The sequence below is a fragment of the Euphorbia lathyris genome, chromosome 4 (assembly GCF_963576675.1).
Source record: "Euphorbia lathyris chromosome 4, ddEupLath1.1, whole genome shotgun sequence".
In the NCBI taxonomy this organism is placed as follows: Eukaryota; Viridiplantae; Streptophyta; class Magnoliopsida; order Malpighiales; family Euphorbiaceae; genus Euphorbia; species Euphorbia lathyris.
The window spans coordinates 6,801,041-6,822,703 of NC_088913.1; the positions used below are offsets into that span (position 1 = coordinate 6,801,041).

The 21,663-nt window shown below is 39.1% G+C and overlaps 1 protein-coding gene across 2 annotated transcripts; it reads right to left on the reverse strand.

The window, feature by feature from the left end:
• Positions 1-14,661: 14,661 nt before the first annotated feature.
• Positions 14,662-18,404, reverse strand: LOC136226877 (BTB/POZ domain-containing protein At2g46260-like). Of its 2 annotated transcripts, none has more exons than XM_066015550.1 (6): positions 18,145-18,404; positions 17,660-17,727; positions 17,344-17,526; positions 16,445-16,565; positions 16,076-16,315; positions 14,662-15,178 (listed from the first exon to the last, which is right to left on the reverse strand). In XM_066015550.1, exons 4-6 carry the CDS (start codon positions 16,459-16,461, stop codon positions 15,169-15,171), a joined length of 267 nt encoding a protein of 88 aa, XP_065871622.1. In that variant the 5' UTR covers positions 16,462-16,565; positions 17,344-17,526; positions 17,660-17,727; positions 18,145-18,404; the 3' UTR covers positions 14,662-15,168. The 2 variants fall into 2 exon arrangements, 1 of the variants encoding a protein (XP_065871622.1); XR_010687878.1 differs by having other exon boundaries at positions 14,696-15,178.
• Positions 18,405-21,663: the final 3,259 nt, after the last annotated feature.

Genomic DNA, 21,663 nt, shown 5'->3' on the forward strand with positions numbered 1-21,663 from the left:
AATATAATGGAAGTTTGAGAAGGTTTAGAGAGATAAATGGAAGAGATGGGTTGAAGAGAGGAGAGAGATAAATGGGAGAGAGAGGTTGAAGAGAGTAGAGAGAGAGAAATGGGAGAGAGGGGTTGAAGGTTAAAGATGAGGATATTTTAGTCATTTCATAAAGAATGGGTTCCACTTTTTTAATTCTACAATTAAAAATGCTGATGTGGCATAGTTGACCAACGTTGACCGGTCATAAAAACCGACTGTACACTTTAGTGGGAGGTTACCTAAAGCTCGTACGGTTTACTGTGACAAAATTTTGGTTGTACACCAAAGTGTGATTTGGGGTAAAAGTTGTACACCACGTATGTAATTTACCTGAATTTTTAGATCCCCCTGCATTACCTCCTGAACCACCAGAATTGCTTGAATTACTTGTATTTCCTCCTCCTGTATTACCTGCATATCCTTGCTTTTTGAAATTGTTAGCATTATTGCTTCTGTTTCCAAAATTTCTATTGTTTCCCCCAAAAGACATATTTACAAAGTCTGTGACAGTCTCAGTATCATTGCTTCTTTGATCTTCGATTGTTAGAAGCATTGAGAATGCTTTGCCAACAGATGGAAGAGGATCCATGATGAGAATTTGGTTTCTCACATGGTTAAACTCAACATTGAGCCCTGATAAAAACTGCATCAATTGCTCTTCTTCCTTCTGTTCTAGAGCCAATTTTCTAGATTCTTCACAGTTAGAGGTCTTAGTTGGCTTAATAACATCATATTCATCCCACATTCTTTTAATCTTGTTAAAAAAACTCAACCAGACTCATAGTTCCCTGTGATATACCTGCAATTTCTCTCCTCAATCTAAAAATCAAAGGACCATTACTCTTCTCATATCGTAATGCTATTTCATTCCACAATTTTCTTGAAGAAGTAGCATGTAGAAAAACTTCAGCTAAATCCTTAGATAAAGCATTTAATATCCATGAAAACACTAAATCATCAATTTTTTTCCATTTTAGATATGCTTCCGAGTCTTTATCCCGAGGTTCATCATTTTTCAGTATGAAATCAGTTTTCTTCTTAGCATTTAACGCTAACATCATCGATCGTTTCCAAGATATGTAGTTACTTCCATTCAATAGAGAACTTACTAACACTAATCCTGGATTATCATTGTGATTATTCACATTACTGGACTCCATACCTTCTTCTGGAAAATTAGGTCGATTCTCTGAAATTTGATTTTCGAACACACTCAGATCCTCGCTTGATCCTTGATCTGTACTTTCTGCAGAATTTGGATCGGAACTTTCTACTGGTTCTTCTTCTTCTTCGCTTGCACCTTGATCGCTTACAACTTGTGCATATAATTTCAAGCTTTTTTTCATCTCTGGGCTGGAATCGATTCAGAATTTCTTGCATCGATGGATCTCCATTGATGCTCTGATACCATATTAACAACACCAAAGAGAGGAAAAGAAACTGAATCTTGAATTCATCTTATTGAATAATAGACACAAGTCTAGTTTATATAGAAAAGTACAATTGAAATGTTCTAGATCACTACTCCTTTTTATTCTATTTTTATTCCTTTTTTATTCTGTTTTTATTCCTCTTTGACAGCTGTATTTAATAGAAACTAATGTTGATGAGGATTCTTTAAGTAGGATTGATTTACAGTGGATAGTTAAAGAATTGGGGTATGACTCATGTGGTTCTCTGTTCTATAGAAGTGGAAAAAGTAGAGATATTCTTGTGTTACTCAATGACATTGATGTTTTAACCATGGTTAATTGCAAGGGTAATGAGAGATTTATTGAGGTTTATGTACATAAAACAGTGGATGCCAAAGACAATAGGGCCTTGCCATGTCAGCAACCAAGGGGTTAAGTGGTTCATTTTTGAGGGGGCTAATAGGACGTCCCAAGAGTTGAGGGGGCAAAGTGACCAAAATGACCAAGTTTAGGGGCTGGATACGGTTTAAGCCTTTTTTTAATGACAAGTTTACTTTATTTAGCAAGTATATTAAGGTTGTATGTTAATCCTAATTTTTGCCATTTATAGATAAATAAATACTATTTCACATGTTACCGATGTAACTCCAAGTAGGGCTCGATATGGTATACATTAATAATTTGATTGGTTGGGCTTCAAATAGTTCCATTTTTCTATTCAATCCAAACAACGAAGACCTTTCAACTTCTACCTTTTCAAATTCCCTATACAGTTAATGCGTCAATATATAGAAAGAAGGGTTGGTGCGAATTGAAACAAAAGTGAGATGGTTATGGAAAAACCAGAAAGCTTGAAGGATGAACAGACTGCTGAAGAAGAAGAAGAAACATAAGTTATAAGGGAGTTAAGGGATATTCGACCTGCTCACTACCTATTTAAGATTAATAACTTCTCATTACTTCTATCTAATTCAAAGATTGACAATTATGAATCGTCTGATTTTGAAGTTGCTGGATACAAATGGTGAGTAGAGTAATAATATTATGTTTTATTCAAATTCATTAGCAAGCTATTTAAATCCCATTTGGTTGAATGCAGGTGATACAGATTGAAAGCGATAAATGGAGGTTTTAATCGTAAACCAACAAAGATCTTCTTCTCTAGCTAGACTAGAAGGAGTGAATCCCGATAAACAAAGGTATAAACCTTAATCTCAATGAGAAATGATATTTGATTATAAAAGTTCCCTTATCCTTACAAAATGAGGGTTTAAATACAACCTCTAATTGATCAGTAAAGGACAGGGACTACCGCTATTAGGGTTACCATATGGTTAACAATAAAAGGGTAAGATAGGTGATGCGCCTAGACAACAGGTACAGAGGTGCAGGTACGGAGCGTCAGAGGAGGTTGGTGAATTCCTTCAGCAGGAAGTAAACTTGAGATCCGCCTAGTGTAGTTGTTGGTACGCCTCATGGCGTACGCCTAGATCCGCCCCGCTCGCGTGTCCAGGGGATCCGCCCTCTTAGATACAACCTCTGTGGGAACGCCGAGAGGAGATCCGCCAAGGCGCGTGTTATTATTGATCCCAGTTAGGATGTCTGCATTCGCTGACGAACGATTTGTGTGTAGGACAGACTACCAAGGTAAACTTCTCGTCGGCCTTTGGCTCTCTCACCATTGGTGTAAGGACAAACTTCACCCCATTCTTCACAAATCGGTAAGTGTTCTCTCTTCCGGCGTGGGTGGCGTTGTTATCAAACTGCCAGGGTCGGCCCAACAATAGGTGGCATGCGTCCATGTCGACCACATCACAACAGACTTCATCATGATAGTTACCAATCTCAATCGGTACCTTGCATCTCTGGGTCACCCTCAACTCGCCCACGTTCTTGATCCATCCCACCCTGTAGGGATCAGGGTGCGCCTCTACCAACAACCCGAACTTCTGAACGGCGCTGCTACTCACAATGTTCTCTTGGCTCCCACTATCTATTATCACATTACATCGCCCGCCCTTCACAAGACAGCGGGTCCTGAATAGTCGGTGCCTCTGATCGCCCTCTATCCGGCTGGAGACTAACAAACGCCGTACCATATGAATGGCGTACCTCTCTTCACCCGCCACCTCATCATCTTCTCCCAAGGGTTCACAAAATACTTCATCCTCTTCGTCATAGTCATCTTCATACCTCTCCACCATGTTGGCGCTCTTCCTTCTAGGACACTCGTTGGATCTATGTCCTGGCTCATTGCACCGAAAACATTTGAAAGGTGCTGGCCTTGCATACGGATTGTTGCTCTTGGGTGGTATAGGTGCTTCTTTGTATGGTCTAGTATCTCCAACGGATCCCCTTCCCACACTGTTAACCTTGGCCCCACTGGCACTCGCCACCTGCTTGCCTTTGTCGTAAGACTTCACGTTATCTCTTCCTCCAGGCGTATACTCAGTAGTGGCGGATCTCCTAGATCTCCCGGTCAGTTGGGACTCAGCCTTGAGAGCTAAATTCCTAGCATCTTGTACTCTAACCACCATCTGTGTGCCAATACGATCCTGGATATTGTATCTCAACCCTTCTAGATACCTAGAGGTCTTTTGGCTTTCAGTTTCAGACAGGTTGGCTCTCGCCGAAAGCCTTAAGAACTCAGAAGTATACTCATGGACACTTCGGGTCCCTTGAGAGCATCCTCTGTAGGAGCTGTAGATATACTGTTCGTAGTCCGGCGGTAAGAACCGCTCCCTCAGCATCGCCTTCATCCGTAGCCAAGATCTAATCGGATCTCTGCCCCCTCTTCTCCTCTCTTCCCTCATCTGATCCCACCAAACTGATGCGCCACCCTTCAGGCGATACGCCACCAGTCTAACTTTCCTCTCATCAGGAATACCAGCATACTCAAAGAAACGTTCAACTTCCGATAACCAATCTAAGAACCCCTCTATATCCAATTCGCCTCCAAAAGACGGTAAGTCTATTTTTAGCTTAAAGGCATCATCTCTATCAAAGTTCCCTAGATCTGGTTCTGCCCTAGCAATACCCACATGTCTGTCGTCAATCGGACCACCATTCCTCACAGTTCTAAAGGCACCATTATCCCCAATATCCTCAAAATCATCACTATCACTATCAGCGTTATGTACAAGGACAAAGTTGGGTCTTCTTACATCAGGATCCCTAGGACTCATTCGTGGAAGTTGGACATTTGCCAATGGTAGTCGAGGTGGCGTGGGTTGCCTTTGGGGTCGTGGTTCAATGACTCCTTCCCTCCTCTGGTCGGACTCCCCGGCGGCTGGTCTGACCATTGCACGGATCTCCAATCTGAGGTTTTCCAGGGAAGCGGTTAGCTCCTGGAACCGCTGGTCGTTTTGTTTCTGCCGCTCAAGGCTGGCCTGGATTTGTTCCGCGAGGTGCTCTCTCAGCTCCTCATATCTCCGGTCACTGGTTTCCATGGAATCTTGCGGTTGTCGGGGTTGAACCATTGCCAAAAGAAGTTTCGGGTCAGGAAACGATTGGCTCTGATACCAACTGATACAGATTGAAAGCGATAAATGGAGGTTTTAATCGTAAACCAACAAAGATCTTCTTCTCTAGCTAGACTAGAAGGAGTGAATCCCGATAAACAAAGGTATAAACCTTAATCTCAATGAGAAATGATATTTGATTGATAAAAATTCCCTTATCCTTACAAAATGAGGGTTTAAATACAACCTCTAATTGATCAGTAAAGGACAGGGACTACCCCTATTAGGGTTACAATATGGTTAACAATAAAAGGGTAAGATAGGTGATGCGCCTAGACAACAGGTACAGAGGTGCAGGTACGGAGCGTCAGAGGTTGTTGGTGAATTCTTTCGGCAAGAAGTAAACTTGAGATCCGCCCAGTGTAGTTGTTGGTACGCCTCATGGCGTACGCCTAGATCCGCCCCGCTCGCGTGTCCAGGGGATCCGCCCTCTTAGATACAACCTCTGTGGGAACGCCGAGAGGAGATCCGCCAAGGCGCGTGTTATTATTGATCCCAGTTAGGATGTCTGCATCAGCAGGAAACTGCGTCTTCACCTTGGAGGTGAATGTGTGCTTCAAGTTGTTTGTTTACAATCAAAACCTGGATAAGTATTTGACTGTTCAAGGTACCTACTGTTTAATTCATTTTTTATAAGATGCTTAGTTATGTTCTCGGATATCCTAGGCTGATGTGCAAATTTTGATGACCATAATTTGGACATAAAGATAGCAAGGGAAGGATAAGGCGTTTTCATGGAATGAAAAAAAGAATGGTTTCAGTTTTGGAGCAGACCAATAAAGGTGAGTGTGCATCTGTTGTGAAGGAGCTTGTTAACAGCAACACCTATATTTGGAATATTCAAAATTTTGCAGATCTACACAATGATGCTTACAGATCCAAGGTGTTTGTTATTGGTGGGCGAAAATGGTACGTTACAATTTATAAATACTATAATTAGTATACTCATTTTTAGATTGTTGTGTAACTCATGCTGGTTGCTGGTAGCAAATAAATGTTTTCAAAATTTCTTCTAAAATAATACTATAAGTAAAGTAGTTGTTTATCAATTCCAATTAAATATTCTTATATTTATTGTTTGGAGTAAACAAAGAGCTAAAAGAAATCAAAGGGATATTTCTTACAAGTTTTGTTTTATTATTCTAATTTTAATGTTGTCTAGGACTTTACTGCTTTATCCGAATGGGGATTCTTCGCCAAAGGGCAAAAGCTTGTCTTTGTTTTTAAGCTTCGAGGATTCGAAAGTTCTTAAAACTCAACAGAGATTGAGTGTTCAATACATTTTAGGTCTCAGGAATCAATTACCTGGAAAAGATTACGAAGAAAAAGGTACTTTTAAAATACATGATTTGTTTATAATGAATGTCTATCAATTAAAGTTGATTTCGGTTGTTAAAAGCTCCCAGTCTGTTAACCAGCCTTCACTTTATTAATTGGATAAATTATATAAAAAATTTGAGTTACTTTTGTATTTTTGTTATGTATAAACTTATGATTTTTAAATTATATGATGTTTGCAGCTGATTCTCAGTTCTCTGCTGCTACAAGTACTTGGGGTTTTTCTGAGCTTATACTCCTCGACAAACTCAAAGATACATCCGAGGGATATTTAGTTAATGGTTGTTTGATTGTTGAAGTACAAATCCTTTTGATGACAATGGTTGAAGATTTATCTTGAAGTCTTAATTAGGAATCAGTTTTTTGACTCTTTGTGTTATATGTTCGTGCATTTGCAAGTGTTATTTTGTTTCATATATATGCACTACATAGTTTTGCCCATTTAATTAGTTCTAAGGTTTGTAGCTTCTTCTTTTTGTATGGATAAGGCATAAAATACATTTACTTTTGCAGCTAGGAACAATTTTATTTCTGATCGCTCTAGACCGTTAATGTTAGAGATTAAATTGCACTACTTTAGACGTTAGGAATAAATATACTCCTAAGTGTAAACGTTAGCGGTATTTTTGCACTTTATCCTTTTTCTTTTAGTTGTCTACAAAATCTCTAAGAGCATCTACAATGCAAACATGTTTCAAAGTTGTAGTCCTAAACCACACAAATTAGACTTGTTAAGCATACATTGACATACCTACAACTACATAGTTCACATCTTCTTGGCAATTGATAAAATTGTAAAACAGCCTACAAAATGGTTAAAGTATCACTAGCCCTCTAAGTCCACTTGGCTGACAATAAGAGATTTAAAAAAGTTAAAACTTATGTCATGTAGAATACCCTGTGGTGAAAATCAATTTCACTTGAAGACCAGAAATAATATTAAATCGGATTAATACAACAACAACAACAAAGCATTAGTCCTGAAATGAATCGGGGTCGACTAACATGAACCATCATATAAAACCGTGAAATCAAGTCTTGTCAGCGACACAAATTTTCACCCTCCACTCTTTCCTATCCACTTCCTCCACTCTTTCCTATCCACTTCCATATTTTCCTCCATCCCCGATAAACTCATATCACTCTGGATCACCCTCCCTGAATCGGATTAATAAATAAAGAAAATTGCAGATTGAAGATTTATTAGGCAACAAGTTATATTCTTCTTTTCTTAGCAGAAGAAATATATTCATATATATAGAAAAAAAATCCCAAATCACATAACATTACACGCAAGCTGCCAATCCGAACACACAAAATCATTAAAATCATGAAACTATATTCTTCATCCAATAGGTATGATAAAAGAATAGCTATACTATATATAAATATAGATATAAGAACATATCAGATCGATGCTCCAAGCCACACCATGTCAACTGGCAAGCATTGAAACTTACACACACACACAAAAAAAACAAATAAATTTTTTGAATATTTCTACATATTTGACATCCCTAGGTTTACTGAGAACATAACAACTTAACAATGGCATGCTGGGAACATTTTGGAAAGCGAACATCTTGAAAAGCTAGACACCTTTTGAGAAACAATGGCATTTGTAAACAATTATGTAACGACCCGGTCCGGAGTGGGTGGCGCCGGGGTAGACAAGGCTACTGACACCTGCTTCTTGCTGAACCAGGATACAAGACAGCTTCCTAAGAAGTGACATCCTCCAGAGGTGCTTTTTCGTTCAAGCTTGTCTCATCCATAGTCAGCGTCACTGTATCCAACGAGTGTGAAACCATGAGTGTTGGGATACCATAAACCTGCGTTCACTGAGCTTTGCAAATATCTAAGGATTCTTTTTACAGCTATGTAATGAGATTCCTTAGGGTTAGATTGATATCTAGCACAGTAGCATACTGAGTACTGAATGTCCGATCTACTTGCTGTTAAGTAAAGTAGAGAGCCTATCATACCTCGATACAATTTGCTGTCTACCGACTTACCATTCTCGTCAGCACAAAGGACAGTGTCAGTGCCCATAGGAGTAGATATTGGCTTGCAATTTTCAAGATCATATTTCTTCAATATCTCCTTGGCATATTTAGCTTGACTGATGAAGATGCCAGTTTTCCCTTGTTTGATTTGAAGTCCAAGGAAGAAGTTGAGTTCTCCCATCATTGACATTTCAAACTCAGTCTGCATTTGCTTGCTAAATTCCTTGCACATTGACTCATTAGTAGCACCGAAAATAATATCATCAACATATATTTGAGCCAGCAGGGTATCTTTACCCTTTCTCTTAATAAATAAGGTTGTATCAGCTTTGCCTCTGACATAATTTCTAGTCAGCAGGAAACTGGTCAGCCTCTCATACGAAGCACGTGGTGCTTGCTTGAGGCCATACAGAGCCTTTTTTAGTTTATAAACGTGATTTGGGAATTTAGGATCCTCAAACCCTGGAGGTTGATTAACATAAACTTCCTCGTTTATAACTCCATTAAGGAATTCACTCTTAACATCCATTTGAAACAGTTTAAAGTTCATATAATTTGCATAAGCGCATAAAATTCTAATAGCCTCTAGCCTTGCCACTGGGGCAAAGGTCTCACCGTAGTCAATACCTTCTTGTTGACTGTAGCCCTGAGCTACAAGCCTTGCTTTGTTCCTGACTACATTTCCTTGTTCATCCAGCTTGTTTCGAAAGACCCATCTTGTTCCAATGGTCTTCTGACTTCTTGGATGTGGCACTAACTCCCATACATCGTTTCTTCTGAATTGATCAAGTTCCTCTTGCATTGCACTCATCCAGAATTCATCTTCCTCAGCATCAGCGAAGTTCTTTGGTTCCTGAACTGAGACGAAGGCTACGTTGCTGAGGTATCTCCTGAGTTGGTTTCTTGTCATCAGGGTATTCTCAGCGGCATCAAGAATAGTACTCTCTGAGTGTCCTCTTGGTATCCTTATCTCCTTTGGTAGATTGATGTCTTGTGCTGTCTGTGTTTCAACAATCTCTGCAGGTGTAGATTGGTCAGTGAAAACAATTTGAGGTTCACTTTTACCTTTGGTCAGCCCTTGAGGGAATGACTCAGTGGTTGTATCTTGATCAGCGGGTACTGTGTGTGGATCATCCTCGGTCAGCGGCAGATATCTTCCTGCAGGGTTAGTTTCGTCGAACTCAACATGTACTGACTCTTGTAAAACTTGAGTTCGTTTATTGAAAACTCTGTATGCTTTGATGTTTGTTGAGTAGCCTAAAAAGATAGCCTCATCAGTTTTTGAGTCAAACTTAGCTATGGTATCTTTGGTGTTTAAAATAAAACATTTACAGCCAAAGGCTCGAAAGTATCCAATGTTGGGCTTTCGTCCTTTCCAAAGTTCGTAGGGGGTTTTCTTTAGTATAGGTCTAACAAGAGCCCTATTAAGAATATAGCACGCTGTGTTAACAACTTCTCCCCAAAAGTACTTTGGAAGCCTATGCTCACTCAGCATTCTCCTGGCTATTTCAACCAAGGTTCTGTTCTTCCTTTCAACAACCCCATTTTGTTGAGGCGTCCTAGGAGCAGAAAAATTATGGTCAATGCCGCTGGTTTCACAGAATTCAACAAACTGTTGGTTTTTGAATTCTCCATCATTATCACTTCGGATGTGAGCCAATTTTAGGTCTTTATCATTTTCAAGTTTTCTAACCAAATTTGAAAATGTCTCAAAGGTCTCATCCTTGCTACTCAGCAAGATGACCCAAGTGTACCGAGAAAAGTCATCTACAATGACCAAGGAAAATCTTCTTCCACCCAGACTCTGCGGCTGGACTGGACCGAAGAGATCCAAGTGTAGTAACTCTAACGGACGCTTAGTTGAGACAATATTTTTGCTATGAAAAGATTGTTTGGTTTGTTTTCCAGCTTGGCAAGCGTGGCATAGTTGATCTTTTTCAAATTTAAGTTCAGGCAGTCCCTCAACCAATTGCTTTCTTGCTAATTTGGCCAGAAGGTCCATGCTTACATGACCAAGTCTCCTGTGCCATAGCCAGGAATTTTCTTCCTTTGAAACTAAGCATACAGTTTTTGAAAACTTTTTCTCTAAGTTCAGCATGAAGACATTATCAATGCGAGGGGTAGTTAAAATTAACTCATTAGTTTTACCCTCGATTATTTTACATCCAGTGTCATCAAATATAACTTTTCTCCCATTGTCACATAGCTGAGCTACGCTGAGTAAGTTATATTTGAGTCCGCTGACTAGGGAGACTGACTCAATAGTAGGATTACCTCCAATGGTTCCTGACCCTACTATCTTACCCTTTTTGTTGTCTCCAAAACTTACGCTTCCTCCTCGTTTACGCTCGAATGTGATTAACTGAGTTTCATCACCAGTCATATGCCTCGAGCATGCGCTGTCAATATACCACATCTTTGACTTCTCAGCACATCTCAGGCTTACCTCATTTGATTGCTCCTCATCGTCAGATGCAATAGATGGGTCAGCATGCTTAGAGACGCACTGCTCAGCAAGTTCGTCAGCCATAAAACAGATATTTGCTTACTCAGTGGCATCAGCTTCTGATGATGAAGACTCATCGCTGTCGCTCCATGTTGCCACCATTGCCTTTTTGTCGTTCTTCCTTTCTTTCCTCAGCGTGGGGCAGCTTGACTTGATATAAGCAGTTTGATGACATTCAAAGCATGTAATGGGCTTTGAGTTGTCCTTCTTATATTTGCTGTCGCTGGACTCAGCTTTATACTTGTCAAACTTTCTGTAAGGCTTCTTAGAATATTTGTCATTCTTTCTGAACAGCCTTTTCATCTTCCTGGTGAACATAGCCATCTCCTCATCATATGTTGAGCTCCCATCAGTGGAGTCAGCTTTCATGACAAGAGACTTTTGCTTCTTGTCTTCAGACTTCTCCTTCACCTCGAAATTCTTCATTGAGATCTCATGGGTCAGTAGTGAGCCGGTGAGTTCATCATACTTATAGGTGGTTAAGTCTTGAGCTTCCTCAACAGCGGTCTTCTTTGCTTGCCAGTTTTTAGGAAGACTTCTAAGAATCTTCTTGACTTGTTCTTCCTCAGTGAAGATCTTCCCAAGTCTCTTGAGCTCGTTGATGATGTTTGTAAACCTTGCATTCATATCAGAGATTCCTTCATCATCGTTCATTTCGAACAGCTCGTATAGTCTCATCTGCTGGTTCACCTTGGACTCCTTCACTTTGTTGGTTCCTTCGTAGGCGACCTCCATCTTCTTCCAGATCTCTTGCGCTGACTCACAACCTGATATCTTATTATATTCTGCAGCATCAAGCACACAGTGAAGCATATTTATAGCCGAAGCGTGATTTTGTAGCTTCTTGAGATCATCCTCTGTCCATTTGGCCTCAGCTTTGACAACTGTTTGGCCAACCACAACTTCAACAGGAACAAACGGGCCTTGGACTATTGAAAGCCATGCACTCATGTTTGTTGCCTGAATAAAGTTTTTCATCCTATTCTTCCAGAAGGTGTAGTTAGACCCGAAGAATAGGGGAGGCTGAGTAATGGACAGTCCCTCAGGTAAGATCTGAGTTGTCTGGTTTCTTGGGAGAAACCGAGTGCTGTTTTCAGCCATAGTGGGGATCAGCTCAAGGTAGTTAAACCTTTCACAGTGAGATTTTAAGCTCTGATACCACTTGGTCAGTTCCAATGGGGGGGATAGGAACTATTTAAAATTTTAGTATGTTAAGGCTGACTCCTTTTTCTTTGAAAAGGATTACACAGCGCGCTGAGTAAATTAAGACACTAGCTTAGTCAACTGGTGACTAAGTCAGCTTCTTTCTTTGAGTCAGGAGATAGCACTTGAGTCTATTCCTGAACTTAGATACTCAATGTACACAACTCAGCGTGACCTCTTTACTTGGTCAGTTTTGTTAAAGCAAGCAATATATATATTAAGGAGTTTAAGGTTAGAAAGATGTTACTCAGCAGATTTATCCAGGTTCGGCCTCTAAGCCTACGTCCTGTCCCCAGAACACGTTCCGAGCTTTCGAATTCTCTACTGAGCTCATTAACGGTAGAGCATCAAACCTTTTACAACTTAGAAGCTGAGTATAACAAGAGTACCTTCCTCTATACCTCTACTCACTCCTAAACTCTCGATGAGTACTATAACCGAGTACTCAGCCTCTCCTTTCTAATCTTTAGAAATGATTAAGATTTGTCCTAAACAACAATTGCTAAGACACCTTAGATGATTGAATAATCACTCTAGACTTTTACACAAAAGATATAGAATTTGGTGTAAGTATTTGCTTTGCTTTTTCTCACAGAACTTGAGTAGAATTTTGGTCAGCGTAAATGGCTTGATAAAGTTCTGTGTTGAATGAAGCAACTGAAATGCCCTATTTATAGAGACGTCTGAGGCATCATTCATTTCGAATTTCGAAATAACCGTTGGAGGGAAACGGCTTCCTGTCGTTGTCACTCAGTCCTGCTCAGTGCTCTCGGCCAATCAGATTTGAGTATCTTCTGTCTTCGGTCAGTACTGAGCAGCTTTAAGTCAGTCTGGCAGAATGTCTCTCCATTTATGGTAAGGTCAACTAGACAGCTTTCTGTGTCCTCTGAACTTTACCCAAAGTGGAAATACTTTGTCTGGAAGTTGTTCTTGCTCAGCTGCTGTCTTGTACTCTTTGTCGATACAACTCAGCAGCTTCGTTCCAAAGTTGTTCAACGAAGGTCTTCTCGATCCTTCTTCCGCTGAGCTGCATTTTGTACATAACGACAGCGTTTTGCATACGCGGGCCCAGTGGACTTGATCTGTTTGACTTGGGCTTTGACTTCCGTATTGGACTTTAAGCCTTTTAGTCTTTATGTCTTATAAACAATTTAACTCAACATTGAACAAACACATTAGTGTAATAAATCAAAGCATTTAAACTTAGTGTGTTTAGAATATATTTAATTTTACTTAAATAATTTTGTCAAATCAAAATCATGTGGAAAGGTGTTTCAACAGTTAGGAGAACCGATCATCGAAGAAATCGATGATTAGTAAGCATAATGAGAAAGAAATGGCAGTAGCTGCCGTTGCCATACAAAAAGCCCAAGTGCAGCAGGTGTTGGAGGAATTGCAGAAGGAAGAAGGTCTGGAGGCTCTGGGTGCTGAAGTAATCTATGAAGAAGAGCCTCTGGAAGAAGAAAGTGAAAACGTGATCCAGATAGATGAATTGAAACCAGCTCCTTCACCACTAGAGGATGACAGATCATTAGCCAGAGATCTATTAGAGGAAGTGAACATTGGAACTTTTGAGAACCCAAGATGTACATACATCAGTAGTCTTTTGGATCCACACATCAAAGAGAGACTCATTGCATTGTTGCAAGAGTACAAGGATTGCTTTGCATGGGAGTATCATGAGATGCCTGGACTTAGTAGAAATTTGGTGGAGCATCGTCTGCCAATGAAGCCAGAATTCAAACCTTATAAACAACCTCCCAGAAGAATGTCCAAAGAGGTAGAATTGAAGGTGAAGGAAGAAATTGAAAAGTTGCTGAAAGCTGGATTCATAAGACCCATCAGGTATGCTCAATGGTTATCTAATGTTGTACCGGTGGTAAAGAAGAATGGCAAGCTACGAGTTTGTGTGGACTTCAGAAACCTTAATACAACAACTCCGAAGGATGTGTATGTGATGCCCATGACAGACATGTTGGTGGATGCAGTAGCTAACAATGAGCTTGTATCTTTTTTAGATTGTGTGGCAGTATATAATCAAATTTCCATTGCTGAAGAAGATACTTCAAACACCACCTTTCGATGTCCAGGTGCTATTGGGACATTTGAGTGGCTGGTCATGCCTTTTGGCTTGAAGAATGTAGGTGCTACATACCAAAGAGCTATGAATGCCATTTTCCATAATATGATTGAAAAAAATCTTGAGGTTTACATTGATGACATCATCATGAAGTCCAAAAAAGAAATGGAGCACATAGATCACTTAAGATGTGGTTTTCAAAGGATCACTAGTACAGAAATGCTTACTTGTGTCGCACTTTTTCATGTTGTTGTGTCGCACTTTTGTGCGACACAACAGGGGTGCGACACAAGAACTTTGCATCGCTCTTGAGAGCGACACAAGCTACTCATCTTTTGTGTCGCACTTGTCACGCCCGCGATACAATAGAGCGATAACTCTTGTGACGTGCTTCTAGAGTGTGTGACACAACATATGATACTTCTTGTGACGCGCTCCAAGGGTGCGCGACACAAGCTCCCCGATTAATCTGGTACACTTTGTATCGCTCCTTCCTCACGCGCGACACAAAATATTGATATTTTTTTTAAAAAAAATTTACAAAATTTTCCAGCATCTAGCATAAAATTTTATAATCAAAATTTACTTGATTCTACATGATATTATAGAACATACACATAAAACTACAAGTACCACATTGCATAAATACATACATATTCAAAATATAATCACAACTTAATTTCTTCAAGAACTAGTTGCATATATAACAATTAATTCAACTTGTCATATTCAAGTTTGTAACCAAAAAAACTAGAAAGATGAATAAACACTTAAGCAAATATCTACCTAATTGTCATATTCAATTAATTCAATTTTGTTGCTTTCCCAGTTTCTGTTCCAACATATATGTATATATACCTAAAACCTTCTTCAGTTTTCGACAGGTCATGAATGGGAAATGTATAAGCCGACCAAGTCTTATGCCAAGAATTTCCCTTCGTTCGTCCAGTTTGTGATAATGCATGCGAGCCCACTTGAGGACAAAATCATATACAGTATCCTCTGACACTACTTGGAGATCATCACTAGATAAAACTGCCTCAATACCAGCCAACGGCAAGTTAAGGACTTCTCATGGGAACCTAAAAAGAGAAACAGAACACTAATAAAGTTCATAATTTGAAAAGTTAAAATAAGCCAAAATGCAAACAAAAAATACTCAAGTTTACTTCTTATGCTCTCCACAAGAATTCAAGCAGCGCTAAAAAGTATAAGCTCATGAGTAGGGGTGGCAATTCGTGTGAGCGGATCGTGTTCGTTTTTGCATTAGCAAGTTAACCCTTACCCATCCAAAAGTTTGACCAAAAATATATATAACAAATTTGTGACCCATTAATATCATGTTGGGTTCGTGTATTGTGTTCACAGATCACATATAATTTTACTATCTCCGTTAAGGATGACATATAATTATATAAAAAAATATGGGAGGTTCAAGTCATGTTCGCAAATTAATTGTAATTTGTTACGTATACATGCAAAAATATGAGAGGATGTCATAATAATTTTAAATATTCATGTCATTTGCAAGTTAGTAATGCAAACCTTAACCCAACCCAAAAATTTGCATCTCAACCCAAAAATAACCTATTACCTGTTTAATAAAGCACTAACGGACTGAATTCGTGTTGGGTTCATGTTATGTTGTTTGGTCGTGTATAACATTGCCACCTCTAACCTCTAAGCTCATCATATTAATTTACATATCTATTAAGCAAAAGTAGTTGTAAGTAATGCCTGTCACACCATGTATCCAAATCTATGTTGCACAAACACTAACGGACACCCCGAAACGGAAGCGAACACCGGGAAACGTCATTTTTAAAGATAGCCTTCAGGAAACTGAAACGGACACCAAACATAGAAACGCTACTATAAAGGAGTGTCCGTGCAACATAGATCCAAATCCAATCCATCTGAAATAATGTCTTATGTTCAAATAAGGATATACCCATTTAACAAATAAAGAAGTAACTCACTTGCTTATGTCCTTGTATCGTGCCGCAAGAAATTGCTTTGCTGCATCCGTCAATGGCTGAACTGCTTCGGCCATCAAAACTGTAGAAGGCAAATCCAAGTAGAGCAAGGCAGACTCACAGGTCATAGGTAAATTTGGCAACATCCTGCTGCAATATCTCATACATGATGCTACCTCAAATTTTTCAGCATCCATTAGCACATCCAACAAAGAAGTAGGTGCAGTTGTTGATAGACTATTACTATACATAAAATTAAGAAGGTCCATCAGTGCCGCTTCTTCTTTAATTCAAATAAATTATATAAAATCAATGAACCATTTGTATAATTGGTCATCAAGAATTATCCTGAAAACATGAAGAAATACTAACCAGTTTCCTTTGATCATCAGGAATTATCTTGAAAAAATGAAGAAATTGGTCATTGTTTCTCTTGGGGTAAGAAGCCATTCTCTTCTTTACGTTGACTTCTTTTTGTGATCCAGGATTTGCACTATATATATGAAGACAAAGAAACCAGCCAAATATATCAATATATTTCGTTAGAATATCCAGCCAAATGTTCTACAGAATAAAGTAGTTTGAAGAGTGGTTAGAATTATCACTTTCATTCAATTCATTAAATTGCTCTGTCATCTCATAGATTTGCACTAATAAAGATGGCACCCTCCTTAGTTATGACAACACAGAAACTACATAATTATATCTTTCTATAATTAAGTTGATTTCCCCCGAGTTGTCGAGTTCGAATTCTGGTTTCCCTCAAGTTGTCGAGTTCGAATTCTGCTTTAGTGTAATAGACTTTAATTAGTAAAGGAGTCACCATTGACTAATCTAACTTCCACAAGAAAGAAAAAAAAAAGCCTTGAAGTCTCCACAGCATTTGAATAAAGCAAAACACAGGTGTTAAAGTTGAGAACATGTATGTTAAAACTTGCTACCAACAACATGACCATAATCTCTCGAAAAGAAAAAAAAAGAAAGGAAAAGAAGACCATAAACATATCCTACATACTTTTTCAATAATCAACTAAACTTTGTGCAATTTATTTTCCCTGTTTTAATTTACTCTATTTTATGATAATTAATAACTCCTTTGAGTTCAACATTACTATTCTTTTTAATACTTTCTTTCATAAAAAAAATGGCCACAGCACTGTAACCATAATATTACCTTGCATATATAGATCATTATTAGATGTTAATCTTTTGTTAAAATTAACAATTTAAAGACCTCGAGGGAGCAAATATTGAGGGGAAAATAACAAAACCTTTAGATTTTGTGCAGAAGAGGAAACAACAGCTCTAGGCTTTGATTGACAACTCAATGCAACACCTCTTCCAGCAGATACACCCAGTGGAGACCTATGATTTTGAAGTGTGCCCCATAGTAACTGATTTCTCCGAGTAGCTGGAAAATCTCTCCTTAAAAACAAACTTTGCCTAGAGGTGCCCTGTTCAAATAAAAATTCCAATTACAACTTACACACACATATAACATAAAATCTACAAGTTATAAACCAAATGGAAGCAAGATGAAGGTCATAAGAAGAGGAATTTCATAGCACTGATAACGGAAACACTCACTTGCAAGAACTGAGTGGCAGCTGAGAGTTCCACGGTACCAGCCATTACTTGAACTTTTGCGGTTCAGACTGAAATCAAAAACCAAAACATGTTAAAATAGAACTGAATGCGGATTGAAGGATGAACATAACAGATTAAAAAGGGAAAAGAAAACGAAGACTTCAGTTCAGCCGGTTTTCCAGTTATGTATATATAACAAAAGGTATGGCCCCGTTAAAAGCATGGAGAGTGAGAGATCAGTCCAAAATCAAAAGAAAGAAAAATTGTTTCCTCATTATTGAATCAAAATGCAGATAATATATGAAATTAAATGCAAAAAACAACAGTAGTCACGGGGCAAAAGTTTAAATCCGTATATCCACTTCAGTGAGTTCGAAGACTACTTAAAAGGCTTAAAAATTCAGAAAAATGAAATATGCAGCAGCAAGCCACAGCCAACGTGAAGTTTCTAAGATTTGTAGCACCAACTACGAAATTGAACTAACCATTTTTTTTGTGTGTGTGTAACTGAACATTTTAAATCCTTTAGATTTTGTGCACTAGAGGTGGAGATCGAGAGGTGGAGGAGGCGGTGGAGAAGTCGCTCCCTGTGTCCGTCGCTGTGACAAGTGGAATGACCGGAGATACGAACGGCGGTGTGCGAGATGGCGGTGCGAGGTGGAGGTGGCGGTGCAAGGTGGAGGTGGAGGTGGAGGTGGCGGTGTGCGAACCCTAGAAAATAAGGAAGGAAGCAGAGATGGGTAAAGAAAGCATACGTATTACGATTAGTGAATGAATAATGGTTAAAAAAGAAAAGATTGTGGTTAATATTTAAAAATATTAATATTCATTATAATTAGTGAATAATTAACAAGCAATAAAATGAGTTCAGATGGTTAAGACATTTGATGATGTTTCAACTGGTTAAAAAGGTTTAATCCTCCAAATTTACGTTTTAAATATATATTTTTCAGTTAATTTTATTTTTCTTTAATTTATATGGGATAAGTTTTTAACTTTCTATGTATGTACAAGCTATTTCATTTTCATCATTTGTTTTTCTTTAGTATTTTAAGAAATATGAAGAAAAAATAATTATATTCAAATAGTAGTTCGTATTAGTTGTGTCGCACTTTTTAAAAGGAGCGACACAAAGATAACATACTATTTGTATCGCTTTCATAATAGCGTGTCACAAAGATAACACATTTCTTGTGTCGTTTTGGTAAAGGCGCGTCACAAGTTTGCTCTTGTGTCACACTGTAAGACAGGCGATACAAGAAGTAACTCGTTTGTGACGCACACTCTTCAAGCATGACACAAGTGATGATACAGAATACTTAGTTGTGTCGCGTTTACAGAACGTGCGACACTAGTTACTCTGTTGTGTCGCTTTCTCTTCAAGCGCGACAGAAGATGTGCGACACAAGTGAGCATTTCTGTACTAGTGGATGAGGGAGCATCAACTAAAACTTAATCCCCTCAAGTGTGCTTTTGGGGTGAAAGCTGGAAACTCCCTTGGGTTCCTGGTGCACCAAAGAGGCGTGAAGATAGATCAGAACAAAGCCAATGCGATCATGGAGTCTAAATCCCCTCAAACAAAAAAGGAGCTTCAGTGGTTCTTGGGGCAAGTGAATTATCTCAGGAGGTTCATCTACAACTTGGCTGGAAAATCTAAGACATTTTCTGATTTGCTGCGGTTAAAGAAGGAAGATGAATTCAAATGGGAGGAACACCATCAGCAAGCCTTCTAGAGTATCAAACAGTATATATGCAAACCTCCTGTACTTATGCCGCCAAGACCAGGTGTACCTCTGAAACTTTATCTATCTGCCGCTATTGCTTCCATTGGATGCTTGTTAGCACAAAACAATTCCAAAGGATATGAACAAGCAATATATTATTTGAGTAGATTCTTGAATGCAACTGAGGTAAAATATTCACCAATCGAGAAACTCTGCCTTACATTGTGTTTTGCTTGTACCAAACTGCAACATTATATGATTGGGGCAAGGGTGTTGGTGGTATATCAGACAGACTTGATCAAGTACATATTGAATAAGCCGCTCATAACTGGAAGGATTGGAAAGTGGTCGCTGGCTTTGGCAGAGTTTACTCTGGTGTACTATCCTCAAAAATCAGTGAAGGGGCAAGCACTCGTAGATTTCCTTGCAGATCACCCTTGTCTTAACGTGAAGGATGAAATAGATCAAGATCTACCAATCTTCAGTATTGAAAAATCCCGTTGGATTTTGAAATTTGATGGATCTAGCACCGAGACATCTGCAGGAGCAGGAGTTGTCATCATATCCCCCATGGGAACCAAAACAACAATGTCTTTCAACATGGACTTCAAATGTACGAACAATCAGGCTGAATATGAAGCTGCGGTCATTGGACTAGAGATCTTGAGGGAGTTAGGAGCAGATGAAGTCTTGATCCAAGGGGATTCCCAACTCGTGCTGAGGCAACTATCAGGAGAATACAAATGTACTAGTCTCAGCTTGGCTCCATATTATACAGCCGATGTTTAACTACTGCAGGAATTCAATGGCTTCTCATTTCTTCATGTTCCAAGAGAGATGAACTGGGAGGCTAATGAGCTAGCTCAAATAGCCTCTGGTTTAAAAATGTCAGAAGAACTCACCCATAAGTTGATAATGATCAAAAAGCTCAGACATCCTTTCATAATGGAGAGAGGAATTCAAGTGGAGACATTCAATACAGATGTCAATCTAGCTAGTGACTGGAGGAGTCCCATCAAGGAGTATTTGTCGAACCCAGGAAGACGAGTACCTTATTCCCTCAAGATTAGAGCATTGAACTTCTTATTGATGGAAGGTGACTTGTACCGCAAAAATGTAGATGGACTTTTGCTAAAATGCTTAGGATTTCCAGACAGCATGGAAGTTATGAAACAAGTCCATGAAGGAGTATGTGGAGCTCATCAAGAAGGCATCAAGATGAAGTGGCTCATAAGGAGACATGGATACTTCTGGCCATCTATGCTGAAGGATTGTATGTTTTATGCAAAAGGATGCCGCCAATGTCAAAGATATGGGCAGATTCAAAGAGTTCATGCAGATGAGATGTACGCAGTCATCAAACCATGGCCCTTTAGAGGATGGGCAATTGATTTGATAGGGAAAATTTATCCTACATCATCAAAAGGGCACAGCTTTATGATTGTGGCAACAGACTACTTCACAAAATGGGTGGAAGCCTTACCAATGAAGAAAGTGGACCAAAGAGATGTTGTGAAGTTCATCAAGGAGAACATCATTCATAGGTATGGGATCCCTCAGTCAATTACCACAGACCAAGGAACCATGTTCACCGGAGATGACATGAAGGACTTTATGGAAGATTATAGAATCAAGTTGTTGCACTCTACTCCTCATTATCCACAAGCTAATGGTCAAGCTGAGACCTCCAACAAAATTCTCATCAATATCCTTGAAAAGATGATCGAAGATAATCTTAGGGAATGGCACGTCTTACTTTCTGAAACTTTATGGGCATACAGAACATCAAAAAGGAGTGCCACAGGCGTCAGTCCTTTCTCATTAACATATGGACATGATGTAGTGCTTCCTATGGAGGTAGTAGTGTCTTCCCTTAGAGTAGCCAGACAAAATGAACTCACTCAAGCAGAATACACAGAAGCTATGATGATGGAACTTGAAGAGTCTGATGAAGCTAGAATGCAAGCACTTGATCGGTTGATCGCCCAGAAAAAGAAAGTAACCAAAGCATACAATAAGAGAGTGAAGAAAAAGGCCTTTGAAAAAGGAGATATGGTTTGGAAACTCATCTTACCAGTCGGGAGTAAAGATAGAGCATATGGTAAATGGTCTCCAAATTGGGAAGGACCATTCAAAGTCTTCCAAGTTCTAAAAGGAAACTCTTATTGGTTAGCCAACTTATAAGGGGAGCCACATAAGAGGTTCATCAATGGAAAGTACCTCAAGAAATTCTATCCCACCCTTTAGGAACTGAGGGAGCATTAGCCATAGGATATAAGC